Here is a 20,179-nt window from a genome sequence, read left to right as displayed (position 1 = left end):
TCACCAACAGCATGAATGCAAATCATATGCTCTGTTTCTCAAGTATGGTAGGCCTTCCTTCTTCTTCATTCTTGAATGTTTTACATATTTCTGTACTTCCCTAGAGAGAGTTATAATTCTAAAGACGTCATAGCTGAGGAGAATAAAACTCTCAGTGATGAGGCTAAAAATGTGTCTGAAGGTTAAAATTAGAAGTCAGCCCTCCTCTGAACCCTCCCTCCTGCTGTTTAAGACATCATTCCTGACTTCAGTCCAGCTTCAGAAATTCCATCAGATGTTGCCCACAGACCTTTAATCTGATCTTGACAAGCCTTCAGAGGCCTGTTAGAAAAGAAAACTGGTATCTCAAGAGATAGGAAACATTGCACATGTGCACAAGCATCACAGGCTCACCAGCGTCATACTCCAGCATCAGTGAGTTTGGCCAACACAACTGTCTAGAAGGATTTATGAACAGCCAGATAAGATGGTGGAACTACAGAGTGAAACTTTCTGGTCTGGCTCTTGTGGGGAACCGCCAACAAAAGAGAAAAAATTCAGCGGAGACCATCAAAGGTTATCCGGGACTGTGTTGAAAAGATCTGTGGATAGTAAGGAAGCTGCAGAAATGTAGCCTCCAGCAGAGAAAGCTGTTGCAGAAGATAGATAACACGTCTTCGTGTACAATGTACGTGAAGGTTGGATAGTTACAACAGTGCTTGGAAAAGAAGGGATAATGGGTTTACACTGAGGTAAGAAAGATCAGAAATATTTTAGCTCTAAAATTAATCGGTCAAAAGAGCAATTAAGCCACAGAGCCTTTGTGGAGCTTAAGTAAAAGTCTCTTAATGATTTGTATGTTGAAGGAGAAAGTATTTGAAGTAAAGAGCTTTCAACATCGTTCCTAGGATCCCCCCCCCCCATTAGTTACTTTTTTCTACATTTATTGACCATTTACAAGAAATTGTCAATTTGCTTTACTATAGTTACTTTATTCCACAATTACATTAATGTTTACTTTCAATTTCCACATCTTCTTGTGCTCCCATTCAAATACCAAACTAAATAAAGGTTGAGTATCCCTTATCTGAAATGCTTGGGACTAGAAGTGTTCCATAATTCATATTTTCTTTATTTTTGAATGTTTGCATATACATAATGAAATATCTTAGAGACTGAACCCAAGTTAAATTCAAAATTCCTTAAAGTTTCATATACATGTAATACACATTAGCCTGAAGGTAATTTTATACACATTTTTTTTAAAAAAAAATGTACATAGAACACAGTTTATGTATCTTCAACCATTAAAAAACAAAGGCAACTTTATCTAAGTCATTTCATAGAATCATAGAATCACAGAATAGTAGAGTTGGAAGAGACCTCATGGGCCATCCAGTCCAACCCCCTGCTAAGAAGCAGGAAATCGCATTCAAAGCACCCCCGACAGATGGCCATCCAGCCTCTGCTTAAAAGCCTCCAAAGAAGGAGCTTCTACCACAGCCCAGGAGAGAGAGTTCCACTGTCAAACAGCTCTCACAGTGAGGAAGTTCTTCCTGATGTTCAGGTGGAATCTCCTTTCCTGTAGTTTGAAGCCATTGTTCCGTGTCCTAGTCTGCAGGGCAGCAGAAAACAAGCTTGCTCCCTCCTCCCTATGACTTCCCTTCACGTATTTGTACATGGCTATCATGTCTCCTCTCAGCCTTCTCTTCTGCAGGCTAAACATGCCCAGCTCTTTAAGCCGCTCCTCATAGGGCTTGTTCTCCAGACCCTTAATCATTTTAGTCGCCCTCCTCTGGACGCTTTCCAGCTTGTCAACATCTCCCTTCAACTGCGGTGCCCAAAATTGGAGACAGTATTCCAGGTGTGGTCTGACCAAGGCAGAATAGAGGGGAGCATGACTTCCCTGGATCTAGACGCTATTCCCCTATTGATGCAGGCCAGAATCCCGTTGGCTTTTTTAGCAGCCGCATCACATTGTTGGCTCATGTTTAACTTGTTGTCCACGACGACTCCAAGGTCTTTTTCGCACACACTGCTGTCAAGCCAGGCGTTCCCCATTCTGTATTTTTGATTTCCATTTTTTCTGCCAAAGTGAAGTATCTTGCATTTGTCCCTGTTGAACTTCATTTTGTTAGTTTCGGCCCATCTCTCTAGTCTGTCAAGATCGTTTTGAATTCTGCTCCTGTCTTCTGGAGTGTTAGCTATCCCTCCCAGTTTGGTGTCGTCTGCAAACTTGATGATCGTGCCTTCTAACCCTTCGTCTAAGTCATTAATAAAGATGTTGAACAGAACCGGGCCCAGGACGGAGCCCTGCGGCACTCCACTCGTGACTTCTTTCCACGATGAAGAAGATGCATTGGTGAGCACCCTTTGGGTTCGTTCGCTTACCCAATAACAGATCCACCTAACCGTAGTTTTGTCTAGCCCACATTTTACTAGTTTGTTTGCCAGAAGGTCGTGGGGGACTTTGTCGAAGGCCTTACTGAAATCCAGGTACTCTACATCCACAGCATTCCCTGTATCGACCCAACTCGTAACTCTATCGAAAAAAGAGATCAGATTAGTCTGGCATGACTTGTTTTTGGTAAATCCATGTTGACTATCAGCAATGACCGCATTTGTTTCTAAGTGTTCGCAGACCACTTCCTTAATGATCTTTTCCAGAATCTTGCCTGGTATCGATGTGAGGCTGACCGGACGGTAATTGTTTGGGTCGTTCTTTTTTCCCTTCTTGAAGATAGGGACCACATTCGCCCTCCTCCAGTCTGCTGGGACTTCTCCAGTTCTCCAAGAACTCTCAAAGATAATTGCCAGTGGTTCTGAAATAACTTCCGCTAGTTCCTTCAATACTCTTGGATGTAGCTGATCTGGCCCTGGGGACTTGAATTCGTTTAGAGTGGCCAGGTGTTCCTGGACAACTTGTTTCCCTATTTGGGGTTGGATTTCCCCAAATCCTTCGTCCATTCCATGTTGCTGAGGTTGAAGATGGCTATCTTTTTGTGAGAAGACCGAGGCAAAGAAGGCATTAAGCAGTTCTGCCTTTTCCCTGTCCCCTGTCGCCATCACCCCATCTTCTCCTTGCAGAGGCCCTATCGCCCCCTTGTTCTTCCTTTTTCTACCAAGGTAAGCAAAAAAGCCTTTTTTGTTGTTTTTTATGTCCCTGGAAAGCCTGAGCTCATTTTGCGCTTTAGCCTTGTGAACCTTTTCCCTACAGGTGTTGGCTATACGTTTGAATTCTTCTTTGGTGATTTCTCCCCTTTTCCACTTCTTGTGCATGTCACTTTTGAGCTTTAGCTCAGTTAGAAGTTCTTTGGACATCCATTCTGGCTTCTTTGCACTTGTCTTATTTTTCTTCTTTGTTGGCACTGTTTGCATTTGCGCCTTGAGTATTTCACTTTTGAAAAACTCCCATCCATCCTTAACTCCCTTGTTTTTTAATATTGGCCATGGAATGCCGCTATCGCTATTTATCTTGGATTTTGGAGTATTCTGGATTTCGGAATGACAGGTGCTCATCCTGAATTAGATTTTAAAATTTGGCAGTCTTCCTCATCCTGGGAGCCTTCCAGAAGGCAAGGGTTACCTAGGAAAGCACCAAATTAGAGAATGGTTCAGCACAAATTCCTGAAATTCTTCAGATTATCAATGTATTTTCCAAAGTATTCCACAAATTCACCACTATACATTTCACATTGTTATTTGAGGGCTGTGTGTGTGTGTTCCAATAACACTATTTGCATTTTATTCTGTTGGGAGTTATCATAGATTTTGTTTTAAAGATGTTTAAAGAAAGAGAAGAAAAAAATGGAAGAGAAAGATGGTTAGTATGGATTCCATATTGCTGGGTTAGATTAAAGGTTGCTTCCAGATGTGGGAATGAAAACAACTGTTCAGATGTGACCCTAAACTAGAAGTTGCGCTGTGATATACTTTCTTTTCACCATGGTTCTTCCACTTTTGCCAGCTACCAGATCATGCTGGACTGTTGGCAAGGAGATCCAAATGAAAGGCCAAGGTTCTCAGAGCTGGTGGAGAGATTAGGAAACCTTCTTCAAGCAAATGTGCAACAGGTTAGCAGTAAATTCAGTATGCACCAAGCTTTTTCATAGCTGAAAAACTCCAAACTATACAAGACGGACATATAAATGTACAGTTTTTGACTTGAGGGCCTTACATTCTTGCTACATGGTGACCATATTGGTACAACAAACTATATTTCAGAGAAAGGAACTGGTAAAACCAACTCTGAGTTTTCTTTAACCCACATTCCGAAATTAGTTTTTTTTTAAACCATTTGCACTGCTGGTTACTTTTTAAAGATATATATATATATAAATATAAAAAACTTTTCTTAAAAAAATCCCAGTTTTTATATTGTACTTTTCAGAGCTTGAAACTCTTCACAGTATGTATTTCTTCAGTAGCGCAGAATAATATTCAATGCCAGTTTGGAGGCACTCAAAATATGTTTCTGAATAAGTCTTCCTCACCTATGATTCACTGGTTGATAATATGGTTTCCTTGTTAATATAACAATAATAATGAGTAAACAGGATCACTCAGTGTTAACATAAATGGATTAGGGGTCTTAAAGGGAGTTTTAAAAGTCCAGCAATATCAAGATGGCAACAAATCTCCCTCCTTCGATTTTCATATTATTTCAGTATCGTTGATGAAGTTGTATTTTTATGCACATAGGATGGCAAAGACTACATCCCCTTGAATAATATTTTGTCAGTGGACTCTGGATTTGACTGTTCACCTCTGATTTCTCCTAATCCTCATGGGATGGAAAGTGATTCAGTGACAGTTTTGAATTATACTGTTTCTGAAAATAATGGGTAAGATGGAACACCATTGTGTTTTACATATAGAAAGTAGATGAATGTCAGTATGATATTGATGTTGAATACAGAAAGTCATCATAAAGTGATTGCTTTGTTTTAAAAAGAAGAGTGTAAGAAGAAAGTGATTAAGTAATCGGTGTGATGTGAATAAGAACCAAACATATTTTAACTTAGGTCAGCAGTTCCCAACCTTGGTCCGTGGGCCACCTGTGGTCCACAAGAACTAAATATGGTCCATGGCCTCACCGTTACTACTATAGACAATAACACAGCTCAGCCAAAATAATATTTTCTTGATGTTTTTGTTTTTGGGCCTATTTCTGGGGTTATTTGTGGTGCTAATTCAGAAAATTGTGTTGGATAGACCACATCAGCTCTAGATTATTAAATATGGTTTTCTGTGGGTGCGCAGATGGTGACTACTGGATGGCATATGTTCTGTATCAGAAACGAGAGCTGATGTGATCTATTCAATGCACTTTTCTGGGCCCAAATAACCAAACCGAATCTAAAGTTGTCCAAAAACTGATTCATAATCCTTTTGGTATTAATGTTGGAGAGTCGTCCCTGGTCAAAGTGGTCCCTGGTCAAAAATAGATTAAGAGCCACTGATCTAGGCCCTGCTCCAACAATGCAAAAGGTGTGATAAGGCACTTTCACATGAAGTAGTGGGGTACACGGCTTTCCCTTTTACACACCAGAAAAGTTGGTTGAACAAAGTGTAGGATTCCAGACATAGTTGAATTTAAACCTTTTCCCATCAGCCCTAGCCAGCAATGCCAGTGGCGATTTCAATGCAGTAGGGATTTTTAACAGAGCTGAGGAACTTGTATCCCACCAGATATTTCTCAACTACAACTCTCATCAGCTCTACCCATTGCCAGGCTGGCTGGAAAAGAGGTCCATTGAAGACCAAAGGTTCCCCACATCTGTATTACATGAAGTCCCTTGTTAGATTGAAACAAAAATCTATTAAGGCAAAGCTTCTATTTACAATTAATGGCCAAGCCATGGCTGTTTGCTAAAGATTTTGAAATCTAGGGGTTTAAAATATATCCACTCAAATGGATAGTTTTAGACCACTTTAACTGGTTTTAACCTGCATTCTTTTAACTTGTTGCACTGGTTAATATGTGTTTAGCTTTAAAAAATAATCATTAAATAATTGTTTATATTATTTTAAATATGTCAAATTGATTTTATTATATCTCTCTGTGAGATATTTAGATTGTGAGTAGGATATAAATGTTTAAATAAATTAATAAATGGCTGGGATTATTTGTATAGACAACAATAGAAATGCAACACCAGTAAAAGTAGCTGGTGTAAATACCCAAAAGACACTAGATCCCATTTGATCTTAGATACTAAGCAGGTCCAAGCCCTGGTTAATTCTTGGATGGGAGTCTGCCAATGAATATCAGGTGCTGTAGATTAAATTTTAGAGGAAGAAACTGATAAATCCAGCTCTGAGTATTCTTTGCCAAAGAAAACACTATGAAATTCATGGGAACACCATTAGATGACAGATGACTTGAAGGCATATACATGCTCACAGTAAGGCATTCAAATGTAATCCATTAGCAAAGGAGGAATCATCTTAATGCTCTTGTCCCACGTTTATGCATTCACAAGTAGTTTGTTACTTATATTCTGTATGTGGTTTATTTTGCATTCATCCAACTAGATTTCTTTCCTTCTTTCCTGTCTTTTAAGAAGACACATTAATGCCTTCAGAATGAAGCCACCACAGAGGGTCAAGACCTTTGAGGAACTTTCACCCAAGGACAAATTTGAACACGAAGTAAGTTGCAGTCAACTCAGATTTCAGTCTGAGCCACAGAACAATTTGGGTGAATATAAAATTCTTGCTAGAGGCAACCTTTTGAGCTGCTTCAAACTATCTCCATGTGAGTTATGAAAACTCCACTAATATCCTATAATAGCTATCTATAGGTCTATTATGTCACAACATAACTAAGAAGTCACAATATAGGAATAACTGCATGAATGGAATTCCTACTGAACATCGTTTGATCAACCTTTGACAATAATTTTGTTTTTGCTCCAGAAAATAATGATTGTTTGACCAAACTGTTATAGGCGCAGTCTTGTGAAAAACATTGTGTGTTATCATCTCCCTCACCTGTCAGGTCAGGGGATGTGAACCTATTAGAAATTCCCATATCTAAGAGACTGATGTATGTGGCTTCACTTATCCAAGGGTTTAACTTATTCAGTTATTCACACAGGACCTCCTGTACAAGTACCTCTTTTTGGTACTTCTGTTTTAATATGGTTTGCTGTTATTTATGGTTTCACGTATTTACATAATGTCTGAGAACTGATCCCTTGTGGATACGAGGATCATATTGTACTGATGTGAGATAGGGGACTGAATTAGATTTGGTCTGTACTAAATAGAACAGATGGTGCAGCAGATTAAACTGCTGAGCTGTTGGCGGTTCAATTCCAGGGAGCTCCCGCTGTTAGCACCAGCGGTTTGAAAACATGCAAATGTGAGTAGATCAATAGGTACTGCTCCAGCGGGAAGGTAATGGCGCTCCACGCAGTCATGCAGGCCACATGACTTTGGAGGTGTCTACGGACAATGGCGGCTCTTCGGCTTAGAAATGGAGATGAGCACCAAAAACCCCAAGTCAGACATGACTAGACTTAATGTCGGGGGGAAACCTTTACCTTTACCTAAATAGAACAAAGCCTTTACATCTGGATTTTCTCTTAGGATTGCCAAGTTGACAGCGGAATCGCACTGCCTTCAGAAGAGCCGAAACGTTTTACATGGACTGGAAGCAAACAAAAGCATCTTTTCTTTGGGTAAGTCCAATCATGTGGCATCCAGTTACATATACAATGAGACAGGGGTGGCCAACGTCTTGATACAGGTGAGTCACTTTCCAACAAGGCTGAGTCGTCATGCCCCCCCCTCCCAAGAATTCTATTAAAAATAACAAACCAAAGAGAAACACTGCATACAACATCTTCCTAGTATTTCTCATAACTGAATTTTATTTGGTTTAATGCTTTCATCAGCTTTTGGGTTTACAAAAAAATCACCTGAAAAAATAAGACAGTGCATATAAGTTATTTGTTCTTGTGCAAAAGACTCTTACTGACCAAGGCAGGATATTAAGAGGGATAACCCCATGCCATTATTTTGCAGGTGGTGTGTGTCAATTTATAAAGTAGGAGCCAATATTTACCTCTCTTGGCTCTGCCTCCATCCCTGCTCTCCTCAAAAACAGAATATTTCAATCCTCTCTATATATGCCTGCTCAAGAAAGAGAAAGATATTAGAAGCTTCAACATTTTCTAAAAACCTGTGCTGGCCATGCTTTAGTCACAATAATCTATTTTACTGACCCTGGTGTGTGCATTGGGATGGAAGTTGACTGGGATCACCAAAAGTGCTAGATGATTGTGGTGATGCCAGTGAGGTCTGGAAACCACCCAACCCAGCAGTAGTGACCAGTATCACTGGAATGGCGCTGGGTTAAATCCTCTTCGGATGCATGATCAGCAACAGCAAGCTGGCCCTCGTTGCTTTACATGGGCTTGACATCATTGAGAGGTTCTAGCCTTATTTAGTAGGTCAAGGGGCACCCCAAATCTGATCTGTCATAGTAAGGAAGGGAATCTTCTTCCTCTATGCCTCCCAAGAAGTTAATGACCTAATGGGGTAATTATATAACCATTCCAAAGATAGCTTTATATGGTGTCTCCTGGAGCAAATATTGACCAGGAGTAGTTTTCTTCAAGAAAGGGGAATGAAGGAGGGTTAAACTTTTTCTGCCCCAGGACTGAAATAGAAGACAACTTTCCATGCCTTATAGCTGATATCCAGAACCAAAAAAGTAGATCCAACTACCGATCTCCCATTATTGCATTTGGGCCGAGATCCTGAATTAGAAGAAAGGGCAGAAAGTGCTGTTTGGATTGGCAGGGGAAAAATGAAATGCAAAGATACAGAATGGGTGATGCCTGGCTTGACAACAGTCTATGTGAAAAAGATCTTGGACAACAAGTTGAACATGAGCCAACTGTGCGATGCAGCAGCTAAAAAAGCCAATGGGGTTTTGGGCTGCATCAAATGGAGTATAGTATCTAGCTCGAGGGACGTCATAGTGCCCTTCTATTCTACTTTGGTTAGACCTCACCTGGAATACTGTGTCCAATTCTGGGCACCTCAGACAAGCAGGAAGGTGTCCAGAGGAGAGAACTAAACTGATCAAAGGTCTGAAGACCATGCCCTATGAGGAGTGAATTAAAGGACTGAGTATGTTTAGCCTGCAGAAGAGAAGGTTTATTTATTATTATTATTATTATTATTATTATTATTAGTGACATTTATATCTTGCCCTTCTCACCCCGAAGGGTTGAGAGGAGACATGACAGAAATGTATAAATATGTGAAAGGGTGTCATAAGGAAGAGGGAACAGACTTGTTTTCTGCTGCCCTAGAAACTAGAACTCCAAGCAAAGGGTTTGAATTACAGGAAAGGAGATTCCACCTGAACATTAGGAAGAACTTCCTGATTGTAAGAGCTGTTCAACAGTGGAACTCTCTGCCTCAGAATGTGGGGGTAGCTCCTTTCTTGAAAGCTTTTAATCAGAGGCTGGATGGCCATCTGTCAGTGTTACTTTGATTGTGCTCTTTATGCATGGCAGAGGGTTGGATTAGATGGCCCATGTGGTCTCATCCAACTCTATGATTCTATGGTTCTATGAACTACACTCTCTCTTTCCTCAGAGCCTATCTCTCTCATACTTGTGCTCCAATGCCTTTGCCATTTTGTGCCTGGTTTTGGAGACATAGCCTGGCTTTGGAAGCATGCTCTCTGTTCTCCAACATCTACCATGTTTAGGGAATTCCCACATGAGACAGGTATTTAAGGAGTTGGTGTTTGTTGCACAAGGGAAGTACTGTACTGGATAGCTTCCTCTTTAAAGTCCAAAACAAGACACAGATTAACATTACACTGTGTGTGTGTGTGTGTGTGTGTATGTGTATCATCAACAAGATGCTACCCCTAGTTTGATCCTAAGCAGCACTGAGATTTACTTTTTAAAAAGATTTCATGTCAGCATTAGCAGCCCTTCTTGTAAGTACTGTGTAAATCCACAGTATAATGCTGGTGTACCACATGAGAAGAGCTGTACCTATGTTTCTGCAGAGCACACACTGGGACAGCTGTTGGTTTGAGGCAACGTGTAAGGTATGGCATTAGATGGGAGTAAGGTATCTTTTTAATGTACAGAGCTGCATCCTGACCAACACACAATAAGGAGAACATATAAGGATGCGTGTTTGCCCCTTCCCATTCATGACTCAGCGAGACATACACAACTTGAAACTCAAGGGCTCAGGATACTAAAATGGCAACATGACAATGAAGGGATGCGGGAGCGTCATTTCTCTTCCTGCTCTCTGCTGTTTCATATTAACCACTTTCCTCTGTTTGGCTCCTTTTTAGAGAATAAGGACTTCCTAGGAGGGGAAAAAAGGTCCTAACAGGAATTATTTCTGAGACATTAAGGACATTAAGGAAGTACAGAGTCTTAAAAAAGCACAGATGATTCTTGCGTTGGGTGTGGGAGACAGGCTTCCACCGACGCAAATAGGACATTCTCTGTGAGAAAAAAGGAGAGTCAGCTTTCTTGGAGAAGGACCGGGCTATCACTAGATTAGAGAAGATGAATGAAAACTCTTTGAAGAACGATTGTATCTTACAACTACCAGACAGGAGCTCTTGGTTGCCTTCATGCCATTCTTACTACTTTCCAAAAGCATGTAACTTTCCAGAAGCATCTGGCTTGAGTCCTTTTGGTAATTTATGCCAGCATAACTACATTTTACAGCAGCCTATGTGCTTTTCCCAACACCGTGAAAGAGCTATCTATTAGTACCTCCTTGAGCAATGTTTTTTGACAGGCCGGTCAGATGCTACCTGGGAACAAATGCACCATTGACCCAAATGGCTCCAGAATGACCTCTTTCATAAGTGTGTTGGTGGTAGTACACTGCATCAGGATCAAATAGCATCTTAGGCTGTGTTCCAGGCTACATAACAGTGTGTTGCATTTCTTTTGTTACTATTATGAATGGCCTGAATACTCTAAAGCAGGGGTCATCAAACTTTTTAAGCAGAGGGCCATTTCACAGTCTCTCAGACTGCTGGGCGGCAGAATTATAGTTTGAAAAACCATGAACGAATTCCTATGCACACTGCTCATACTGTATTTGTAGTGCAAATAAAAACATTAAAAAGCATTACAATATTTTAAATGAAGAACCATTTTAACCAACATAAACTTAACAGCATTTCAATGGGAAGTGTGAGACTGCTTTTGACTGATGAGATAGTCACGTTAGTATTGTTGTTGTTGTGTGCCCTCAAGTCGTTTCAGGCTTAGGGTGACCCCAAGTCTAAAGTTTAGGCCAGAGGCTGGGGAAATGACCTCGGAGGGCCACATCCAGCCCACGGGCCTGAGTTTGGGGACCCCTGCTCTAAAGGCACCAGATCCTATCTTCTTGGATAAGAGACCACCAACCAATACCCAAAGCTGTAGGCTATATTTCAGAGGAAGGAACTGGCAAAATCACCTCTGAGTATTCCTTGCCCAAAAAACCGTATGAAATTCAGGAGGTCACCATAAGTTAGCAGGCAACTTGAAGGCACAAATGCATGCACACAGACAGGGAGGGAGAGCAGTTTCAAGTACTCTATCCTTTGGCTTGATTTACAGGTGGGTTTCAAGAGGCACATGGGGAGAACAGATTGTAGCCATAACATCATGGCTTGGCTACATGTCTGATGTTTCAAGGCGCACATGGGGAGAACAGATTGTAGCCATGACATCATTGCTTGGCTACATGTCTGATGCAGGATCTCAGCCTTTGTTACCTGAGATACTGATATCAATTTTGCACTGGTGATCTAAAATTGCTCTCTCCGCTCTGCACATAGTGAATAATTGGGTGTATACACACAGACATATGCACATACGCAAGACTGTTCATAAAGTTGTGGGGAGAGGTTCCTCTTGCAACAATAGCTGGCAGGAATGGAGCAGTTTAGCAGCTAGGTGGACTAAATATAAAGGTATATGAACATATTTTTCTTTGTTGACACTGCATTGCTAGTTACTTGTTGATACTGAACAGCGCAATTTACATATGTTTCAACTTTAGACATAAGCTAAAGCTATCAAGGGTTTTAACATAGCTAGGAAACTAGCACCTGAAAGATCCTTTGTGGACTAGTTTGTTGATGTTTTAATTGAAACATTTGAACTTTATCCAATATTTTATATGAAATTTTGGTTAGTATAAGGCTTGCAGAATCAACTAAACCAAACCAGCAGACTGGGTAGATATTTGATTTTTTTTTAAATGAAAACAAATGGTGAACAATTTGCTGTCTCTTTGCAATTCTTTCATTTCATGAGTATCTTGTCTTTGCTTACAGCCTCCACTCTGCCAAGAGGAGCAAGGAATCTCTCCTTTCCAACATCACCAAACGAGACTTCTACAGTTTCAGTTGCGGTCACATCAGTGATGTGACCCAGCCCTTTACACGTGACAGCATAACATTGGGAGAAAAGCATGGTTTCCCTCCACCCAACTATAATTCTGTGGTTCGGTATTCAACTCCCCCTGTTTAGCAAAGGACTTTTTAATTATTCAAGCAGCTGTTCCTCTTACCTGTCATTTAAATATTGCACTGTGCTTCCTGCTGATGCTTATTGATGCAATACTACCTATGTACAGCATTATATTCTATGAAGTGCCATACATGAACACTTCCACATAGTGCTTCTACTGTGGTATTAACTCCCCAACCAACAGTGAAAACTTGATAAAGAAAAGATGCCGGCTGAGGTGGAAGAGCAGTGTTTCCTCACTATGAAATGCCCTATTGTACATTTTTGTGCTAGTCTCGAGCAACACAATGGTGAGGAAGTTGAATTAACTGAACTAGAAAGCTGCTTCCAGTGTAGTCTAGCCAGTTCCCAGCTGAAACTTTGTATCTCTATTATGTGCACAGTTGAGTACTTGTGTATACATTCTCTCAAAAACAATTTTTAAACAAAATGCTAAAAGCCATTCTGGCAATGTTTTGATTATATCAGTCAAGGTGGAAGAAAAATGCAAAACTGGCAGAAGGTAATTCTGCCAATCAGACTCAAACATGGACATTTTTTCTATCTGACTTTCTGGAGAATAGCCATGCAAATGAAGTCGAACAGGGTGCTATTTTACAACTAGAGCGATGGCTAGAACCTATTACTATCACTAGGTGGCGGCAATAAGAGAAAATGATGCATCTATGAAGAAGTGAAGATATTTGGGAACTGGGCTCTCCAGAATTAACAAATTGTGGCCAGGGTCCTGCAACTCATACTTATGTGTGTGGCTTGTGCATTCCTAAGTGTGGGACGCAGAACACTATTTGCTTTCAAATGCACTCTCCAAAAACCTTCACTGCCTAGCAGCTGTCAAAGGGCCCTTACTGCAGTCTCTTACCAATAGGAATGGGAGGAAAACAACTCAGACTATGAAGATATGGCTGCCCCAAATTCTGAAGAGAGGGAAAAGCAACTGAAATGAGGGTGTATGCTCAAACTGAGAGCACCCTCATTCTCCCTTCTTGAGCTGAGACCAATTGCTTTTCCATGGTTTCAACCACCTCCTTTCAATAAATAATAGGGAGCCTTCCTAGGGCTTGGCAGTTGTTGGATACTAGGCAGGTGAGTAGGAAATACAGGCAGATGCAGGATCATGGCCTTTGTTTACTTTTTTGCCACTATTGTGCATACCTGCTAAAACTGTAGTGTGCCAAAAGAATTCTGGTTTTTGTTTACAGCACTGAAGCAGATCCTTAAAAGAAACACAAGAATTGGGCTGTTGCTGAAGCCATGAAAAGACTCAGAGCTCTGTCCTATCTCAGTGTAGTACCAGCAACCCAGTATGCCATAGCACTAGCACTGGCAAAGCCATAGCGTGTCACTGAAATGGGGGAAAAGGAAAATGTGGGCCTATCTGTCAGTGAGCAACATCTACAGAAAGTGTCCCAAAGCCATTCTATCAGCAGTCTTCCACAGACACCACAATGCAGGTCTCACACTGTTGTGGTATTACATTTGACCCTATGGTGGAACACAGCGTTCTAAGAATGTCAGTATCCACATACACACACTTCTTGTCTTCATGATAAAAGGCAAATATGAAAAGTTGGATGCAACAATTAAAATTTCTAAACCACAAGTTGGCATCTGAGCAGAGTTGCCTTGGATCATCAATATCTTGCATAGCTCTTTATAGCCGACTACACAGTCTATATGCTGCTTCAGAGTCACAGCACTATTTGTTGATGCTTTACTCAGTGCACTTCATTTTATTGTTGTTGTTTAACCTTGCGAGACTTCAGAATTCTTTATCTCTGTCCTATTATATTTTCCTTTTATGTTCCAATTCCAAGTGACAGCACAGTAATTCATAATAAATTGTGGCGGCTAGTCTTTGGTGAAACCAATGTGTCCTGTTGCAACTATACATGTGAATTGGAAGGCCAGTTAAGCTATGTCTAATATACTGCTGAATCTAATATTATTGCTGCTATTTACAACTATAACATTTATTTAGTGCAAAGAGCATTTATGCTAAAATGTGGAGAGATTATCAGTGAACCATTCTTTCCGTTCATAAATAAACCATCAAGAAATTTAGGTAACAATAAGTACTTGATAAAGCAATGTAACTTTTAAGTAGTAAACAGGTCCCATTGTTTTCTGGGACTTCATCATAACAAATGTAAATTGCAACCAAAGTTCAATAGATTTATGATATAAATGCATACCTGCAAATCTGGTATAAGTGCCACTGATCTTGGTACATACTTCTGAACAGAAATGTGTAGCATTACACTCTCAAAAGAGCTTTTCAGTACAAAAACATTTTAAACTCCCACTTCTAAAACCCAAAGGAATGCAATCTTTGTGCACCCTCTTAAAAGAGTACAGTACCAAACATCTTTTGACACAGAGTTCATTTATTAGCTATTGAGGAGATGAAGGGGAGTGTTAGTGTCATCTTCAAATAGGATACTAATAGCTGTAAATAGAATATTTAAAATTAAAATTGCTTTAATAAACTCACTGGAATTTTTTTTTCTTTTAAGTGAATTTTGCTATGGTAAGTGTATGTAAATAAACTCATACTTATGCTTAAAACTTTTAAATCTATTTTCACATGTATTTTCTAAATTTTCATAATAAAACTGATTTTTAAGCTTTGCTTAAGACTTGTGTTGTGTTAATAACCCATTGAAATGTTGCAGTGGTATCTGGTAGAATTATTATCTGAAATTTTTTTAAAGTGTTTCTATATCATGATGTCCACTATATGTCCAAAGACCCAGACCCTTCATGAAGGATGATTACCTCATGTTAAGCGGCTGGTAGGATTGCCATGAGGAGCTTGTTTTGTGAATTGTCTCTGTGAAGGATGAGTTCACACATACATGTTCTTCTGCATCATCACTATGCAGGACATCATTTTGTATGTTCTAAATCCTGAATGAGGAACCTGTTGCCAACCATGTCGTACTAAACTCCTTTTTCTTTAACCATTAGGTCGCCAGCTGGAAGTGTTGGGAAGTGGGTCTAACAATCCTCAACTGTTTTCCTAGGTTCTGTAGGAATCTAGCAAAACAGCCAAGAACACAAACGGATGTATTCTAGTTATAGGAAAAGAGATTCAACCTAAACATGAGGCATGTAAGAGGCTCCATGAGCAAAGAGTACCAACCAGATTTGCTGTGATTTAAGCTTACTGTGCTTGAAAAATATACTTTTTAAGGTAAATTACATTCTAAGGGACAGGTGGTCTGGGTTATTTTATGCAGGAAAAATGGTAATATTGACCATTTTTATGTAATCAGTGTACAAATGTTGCATTTTTTATGCTTGGCATAAACATTAAGCATGGAGTGCAATAGCTTTACAGTATTTTTGCAGTTAACAGTTTCAAATCAATTAAATGTGGGTATGGAAAATTTCATAAAACTTTACATATAATTTTGGGAGAAAACATATCTTGTAAGTCTGGCAAGAGAGCTCAGATAAAACTTGACATCATTCTAAAGCAGCAAATTTGAAGTTCATAAAATAAGGAAAGATTTTCTTTGTGTGGAATATACTCAATGTGGATCTGGACAGTGGGGCAAAGTAAGATACAAGAAAAACAAAAGCCCTACAATGTACACCTAGCCAAGGAGGAACACAATATCCGAAGTTTCAAAAGAAGCCATCGTTATTTATGGAATTCTTTATTAAAAATACTGCTGTACACATGAAAAGAATGAAAAACAGGATTAAAAGGTAACACATTGTGGGATCATGACATCAGAATGTAACATACTGGTGCTTTTTAGGGGAAGCGGTTCACATCTAACGTATTACTGGAACAAGGGCAAAAAAAAACAAACCCCAAAAAAAAGTACTCCCCAAAGTATTTACAGTGTAGCAAAAACAAAACAAAAAAACCCAGACAAGCAACATAAAACAGGTCAGAAAATGTAAATGGACTAACATCACATGATTTCAAAAGGTTGTCCTTTCTGTGCTTTTAACTGTAAAGATAGGAAGGTTGGAATTGTTTCCCATGTGGAAAAAGGGTGCTTTGCAAGGATCTTTTATGCTGCAGCTCTACTTTAGGGATTACGTAACTCTTCCTATGAACGGAACATGCTATTTAATGGACAGCCTTCTAAATGGAATTATATTGAGTAGAAGGGTTCTCCCCCCAAAAAACACCAAAGCAGAAACTTCCAAAACATGGACCAAAGAAAATAAACAAAATTCCACATTGTTTTATGTATTACCCAACAGCAAATATTTCCTGGATGGCATTTACTCGTGGAAACTTATCAGATCTCTTTATTTTTATTTTAAATATACTTTAAACCAAGTCCTGAGATTACTGGGGCTAAAGCAATGGACATGTATGTTGACGAAGTTTTGCAAAATGCAACTTGTCTGTTTTAAGAGGTGGATCTTGCTGGTATAAGCGAAAATGAGACTGAAGCCCTGCTTTACCCCTGCCTTTGCTTTTCCCAAAATATTGGTCCACAAAATAATCGGTCAAAAAAGTTCCCAATTCCCGCAACTCAAGAGATGATCCCCTTTCATTTTCAAAGAAAACAATACTGGGAAAAAGAAAAGAGAAAAAAAGTCTCAGCCCGCTTATAAATTAAGCATTCAATATTTCTCCTAGAATACAAGTACTACTTTTTGTACAAAAGAATTACAATATGATTTCTCAAAAACATATAAAAGACAGCTGCTCTTCCTCAAATACATGAGCTAATGATAAAAGACTGGTTTGCCATGTTCGTATCCCAAAGTCTCTGTTCCTCTTGACATTTTAAAAAAGAACAATATTATGGCAACTGTAATCCTCTGAATATTAAACATTATGCTCCATTTAAAATTTATTTTCAGATCAAACAATAATTAATTTTATTTCTTTAAGCTCATCAACTGATGCTCTGCCACATCTCCTGAACGATGTCCCTAGTCTTTCAAAGCCTTGAAGAGCTCTGCTTTTCTTGAGGCAAATCCAAAGTAGGAGTGTCATCTTTAAAGCTTATAAAACTGGAGATAATTATTAAAAATTTATCTGAATTTACAAATATCCAGAATTAATAAAATTGATGCCAGTAACATCAGTTGCAAGTGCTTTGAGCCAGTCCGACACCTTTTGAAGAGAGTTTCCGCATGTTTTCTTCAGAGCGAGCACCCAGTGCTTTTAAACATTCAGTGCTGGAAAAGGATGCAGGTATACACAATCTTCACTACTGTTTTTTTTTTTTTAAAAAAAAAAGAACAAAGAAAAAAACAACAGTCCTTCTTATTTGGCAGTCTTCAGTATCAAAGTGGAGGTGTTCTACTACAAATTCCCTTGAATACCCAAAGCTTGCAGACAACAACAGGTCCAGTATCAGAAAACTAGTTGCGGGCGAAAAGTAAAATAAGAAGATAAAATAAAATAAAAATCCGGACTTGAAGACTGAATATTCATGCGTTGGGTATTATCAAAAGTAATATTACTTTGGGCAAAGCAGTGACTGCAAAGGCACAGCATACCATCAATTCCTCCAGAATCAGGCTATAAAACTTCAAAAAGCTCTTGATGCCAGACAACTGCTGTGTCTTAATCTTCTGGACAGTGTCTCTGTATCTGTATCCAGTGTAAAGTACCATAATAAAGCTGTGGTTCAAAGAACAGAACTTTATACAAAAACAAAAAGGATACTATAAGTAACTTAAAAGAATACACTCCTGAAACATCAGGCCTGTAACACAATTTCTCTTTAAAAAATTCTATTAAAAATTGCATAAATGTAAATGCATCGATTAGCAGGAAAATATACAAACAGGTATTTTATTTAAAAGGCGCTGGTTGTGTTTAGAGAATTTGGGTATGCTCTTGAAGTTACAGATCTCAAATGGTGCTTCGATCAAATAAAGGGGGATTTTTACATGTGACATCTCTACAATATCTTACTTGATTTTTTCTTCATTTTTAAATATGCATTTCTGGTTTGATTAGTTAACCTAACAGTGGGTGGCATATGACACAGTTTTACAGAGGTTACAAGCTACATTTTAATTTACAGAACACAATTTTTAGGAAATTATTCACCTGGTCCTTTATAGTATTCTGGGGTGCAAATAATATCAAAATGAATAAAACCTGTGGTGGCAAAAATAAGGGGGAGGGAGAAAAGAAAGCAAAAGAAAAAGAGTTTATCCCAGAAATGTCTTTGCAAAGAGATTCCCTTAGTAAGTATCCAATGTGGCAAAACTTCAGAGATCAGAAAGTCTTCTTAAAAAATTAAAATTAGTGCATATACGAGTGGAAAAAATAAAAGCAGGAACATCACGCCCCTGATGTGTTCCTTTTTTTAAAATAAATTCTTCACAGATAAAGCCTCCAATGGCAGCCAGAGCTCAAGGGTAAGCAAAATCATTCTTCCCTTCAAGTAACAGTGTACCTGACTGAAGTGCAGCACATCTCCTGCTGTTTTGTTTCCCAAAGTGTGAAATGAGATGATGACAATCAGTTGTAGTGCAATTTGCTACTGGTTCCTTTCCTCAGCAATGTCCGGCATGCTTTCAGCAAGTACTACAACTGACCGTTTGCAGCTGCAACCAGTTCTTGAAAAGTGTTTTCAAAGCAGCGTTTTAGATCGCTATACGTTACCACAAGTACACTCTTCTCATCTCTGGAAATGAGGCTTATTTTTTCTGGCACACCAGCATCTAGCTGAAAGAAGAGCACAGGAAACCTGATGCAGATTGATGGCATGGGATTTGCTATCAAAAAGTAATAATAGCGTGTTGAAATCTTTTTGGCACATGAAGGCCTATAAACCCTTTCCTTTGTCTTCACAACATTCTGCTAAGAAACTATCATTATTTTTCTATTGTATTGAGAGAACAGCCTGGGCTTAACAGATTCTCTAGCAATCTGCTCTACTGGTAACAAAATGTGCATCGTAAAAACCCTGAGCGAGTTGTGCCGCTTTGATTTAAAAAATCTGACTCAACTATCAGAAAAGAGGAACAGTTTAAACTTTTCAGAAACTTGGGAAACGTATTCCAAAATGCAAACGAATTGTTAAACAAATCTTCAACAAAATCCAAACATTAATGAAAGCATACTGTAAAATCACTTGTGGGAGTGAGTCTATATGATCTCATAAGACCCACAATCAATCTTTTTTATGTTTGGACTCTTCCACAAGTCTCTATCCTGTCACACACAGAAAGCTTACGCTTAGCCTCAAAGAAGATGCTTTCCATGTATAGGGATATTCTGATATGGAAAAGGAGTTAAAGGCAAGTAATCCATGATGTGACTAACGGAATAGTTCAAGCCCAACTGCAGAGTGTATTACTTTATAAATGACATAACACATATTCTTGTGTGTATTTTGAAATTTTTATGCCAAAAAATTGACCCTAAAAGCCTGGGTCAAGTTGTACACAAATCTATAATGTAATATTGATCTGAAAGCTATCTACCTGGGGATAAAAGAAACACTGACCCCACACCCCCACTTAGAAACACTCCATACCTCAGTTGGGCTGTTTAAATCTCCCACAGAGGAGAGGAGAGTTTGGGTGTTTCTGTTAAAGGCAGCACAAGAAATGGCAATATAAGCAAGCATGAATTCTCCATGCCTCAACAGAGCTCTAAACCTCCTGCAAAGGTAAATAATGCTTGGGCAGAGTAAGCAGTCATTTCCAGGCACAGCCTT

At 39.2% G+C, this 20,179-nt stretch overlaps 2 protein-coding genes across 5 annotated transcripts in view; one reads left to right on the top strand and one right to left on the bottom strand.

Moving 5' to 3' along the window:
• Positions 1-15,147, top strand: part of flt1 (fms related receptor tyrosine kinase 1) — a 145,808-nt gene extending 130,661 nt beyond the window's left edge. Inside the window, exons 26-30 of one of the 2 annotated variants that reach the window (XM_062974678.1) lie at positions 3,947-4,052; positions 4,681-4,823; positions 6,549-6,633; positions 7,576-7,667; positions 12,320-15,147. In XM_062974678.1, coding sequence (XP_062830748.1) covers positions 3,947-4,052; positions 4,681-4,823; positions 6,549-6,633; positions 7,576-7,667; positions 12,320-12,515 — 622 coding nt within the window. In that variant the 3' untranslated portion in view covers positions 12,516-15,147. Of the gene's footprint in view, positions 1-3,946; positions 4,053-4,680; positions 4,824-6,545; positions 6,634-7,575; positions 7,668-12,319 lie in introns of both variants that reach the window. The other variant, XM_062974677.1, reaches the window with a different exon arrangement.
• A 1,017-nt stretch (positions 15,148-16,164) lies between these two features.
• pan3 (poly(A) specific ribonuclease subunit PAN3) overlaps positions 16,165-20,179 on the bottom strand; it is a 77,299-nt gene continuing 73,284 nt past the window's right edge. For all 3 annotated transcript variants that reach the window (XM_062974680.1, XM_008107959.3, XM_062974679.1), the window contains one exon: positions 16,165-19,182. In XM_062974680.1, the coding sequence (XP_062830750.1) occupies positions 19,042-19,182 (141 nt within the window). In that variant the 3' untranslated portion in view covers positions 16,165-19,041. The remainder of the gene's footprint in view (positions 19,183-20,179) is intronic.

This window comes from Anolis carolinensis, chromosome 3 (genome assembly GCF_035594765.1).
Source record: "Anolis carolinensis isolate JA03-04 chromosome 3, rAnoCar3.1.pri, whole genome shotgun sequence".
NCBI lineage: Eukaryota > Metazoa > Chordata > Lepidosauria > Squamata > Dactyloidae > Anolis > Anolis carolinensis.
The sequence above is the reverse complement of the archived record's forward strand: the minus strand, read 5'-3'. Positions and strand labels throughout refer to the sequence as shown.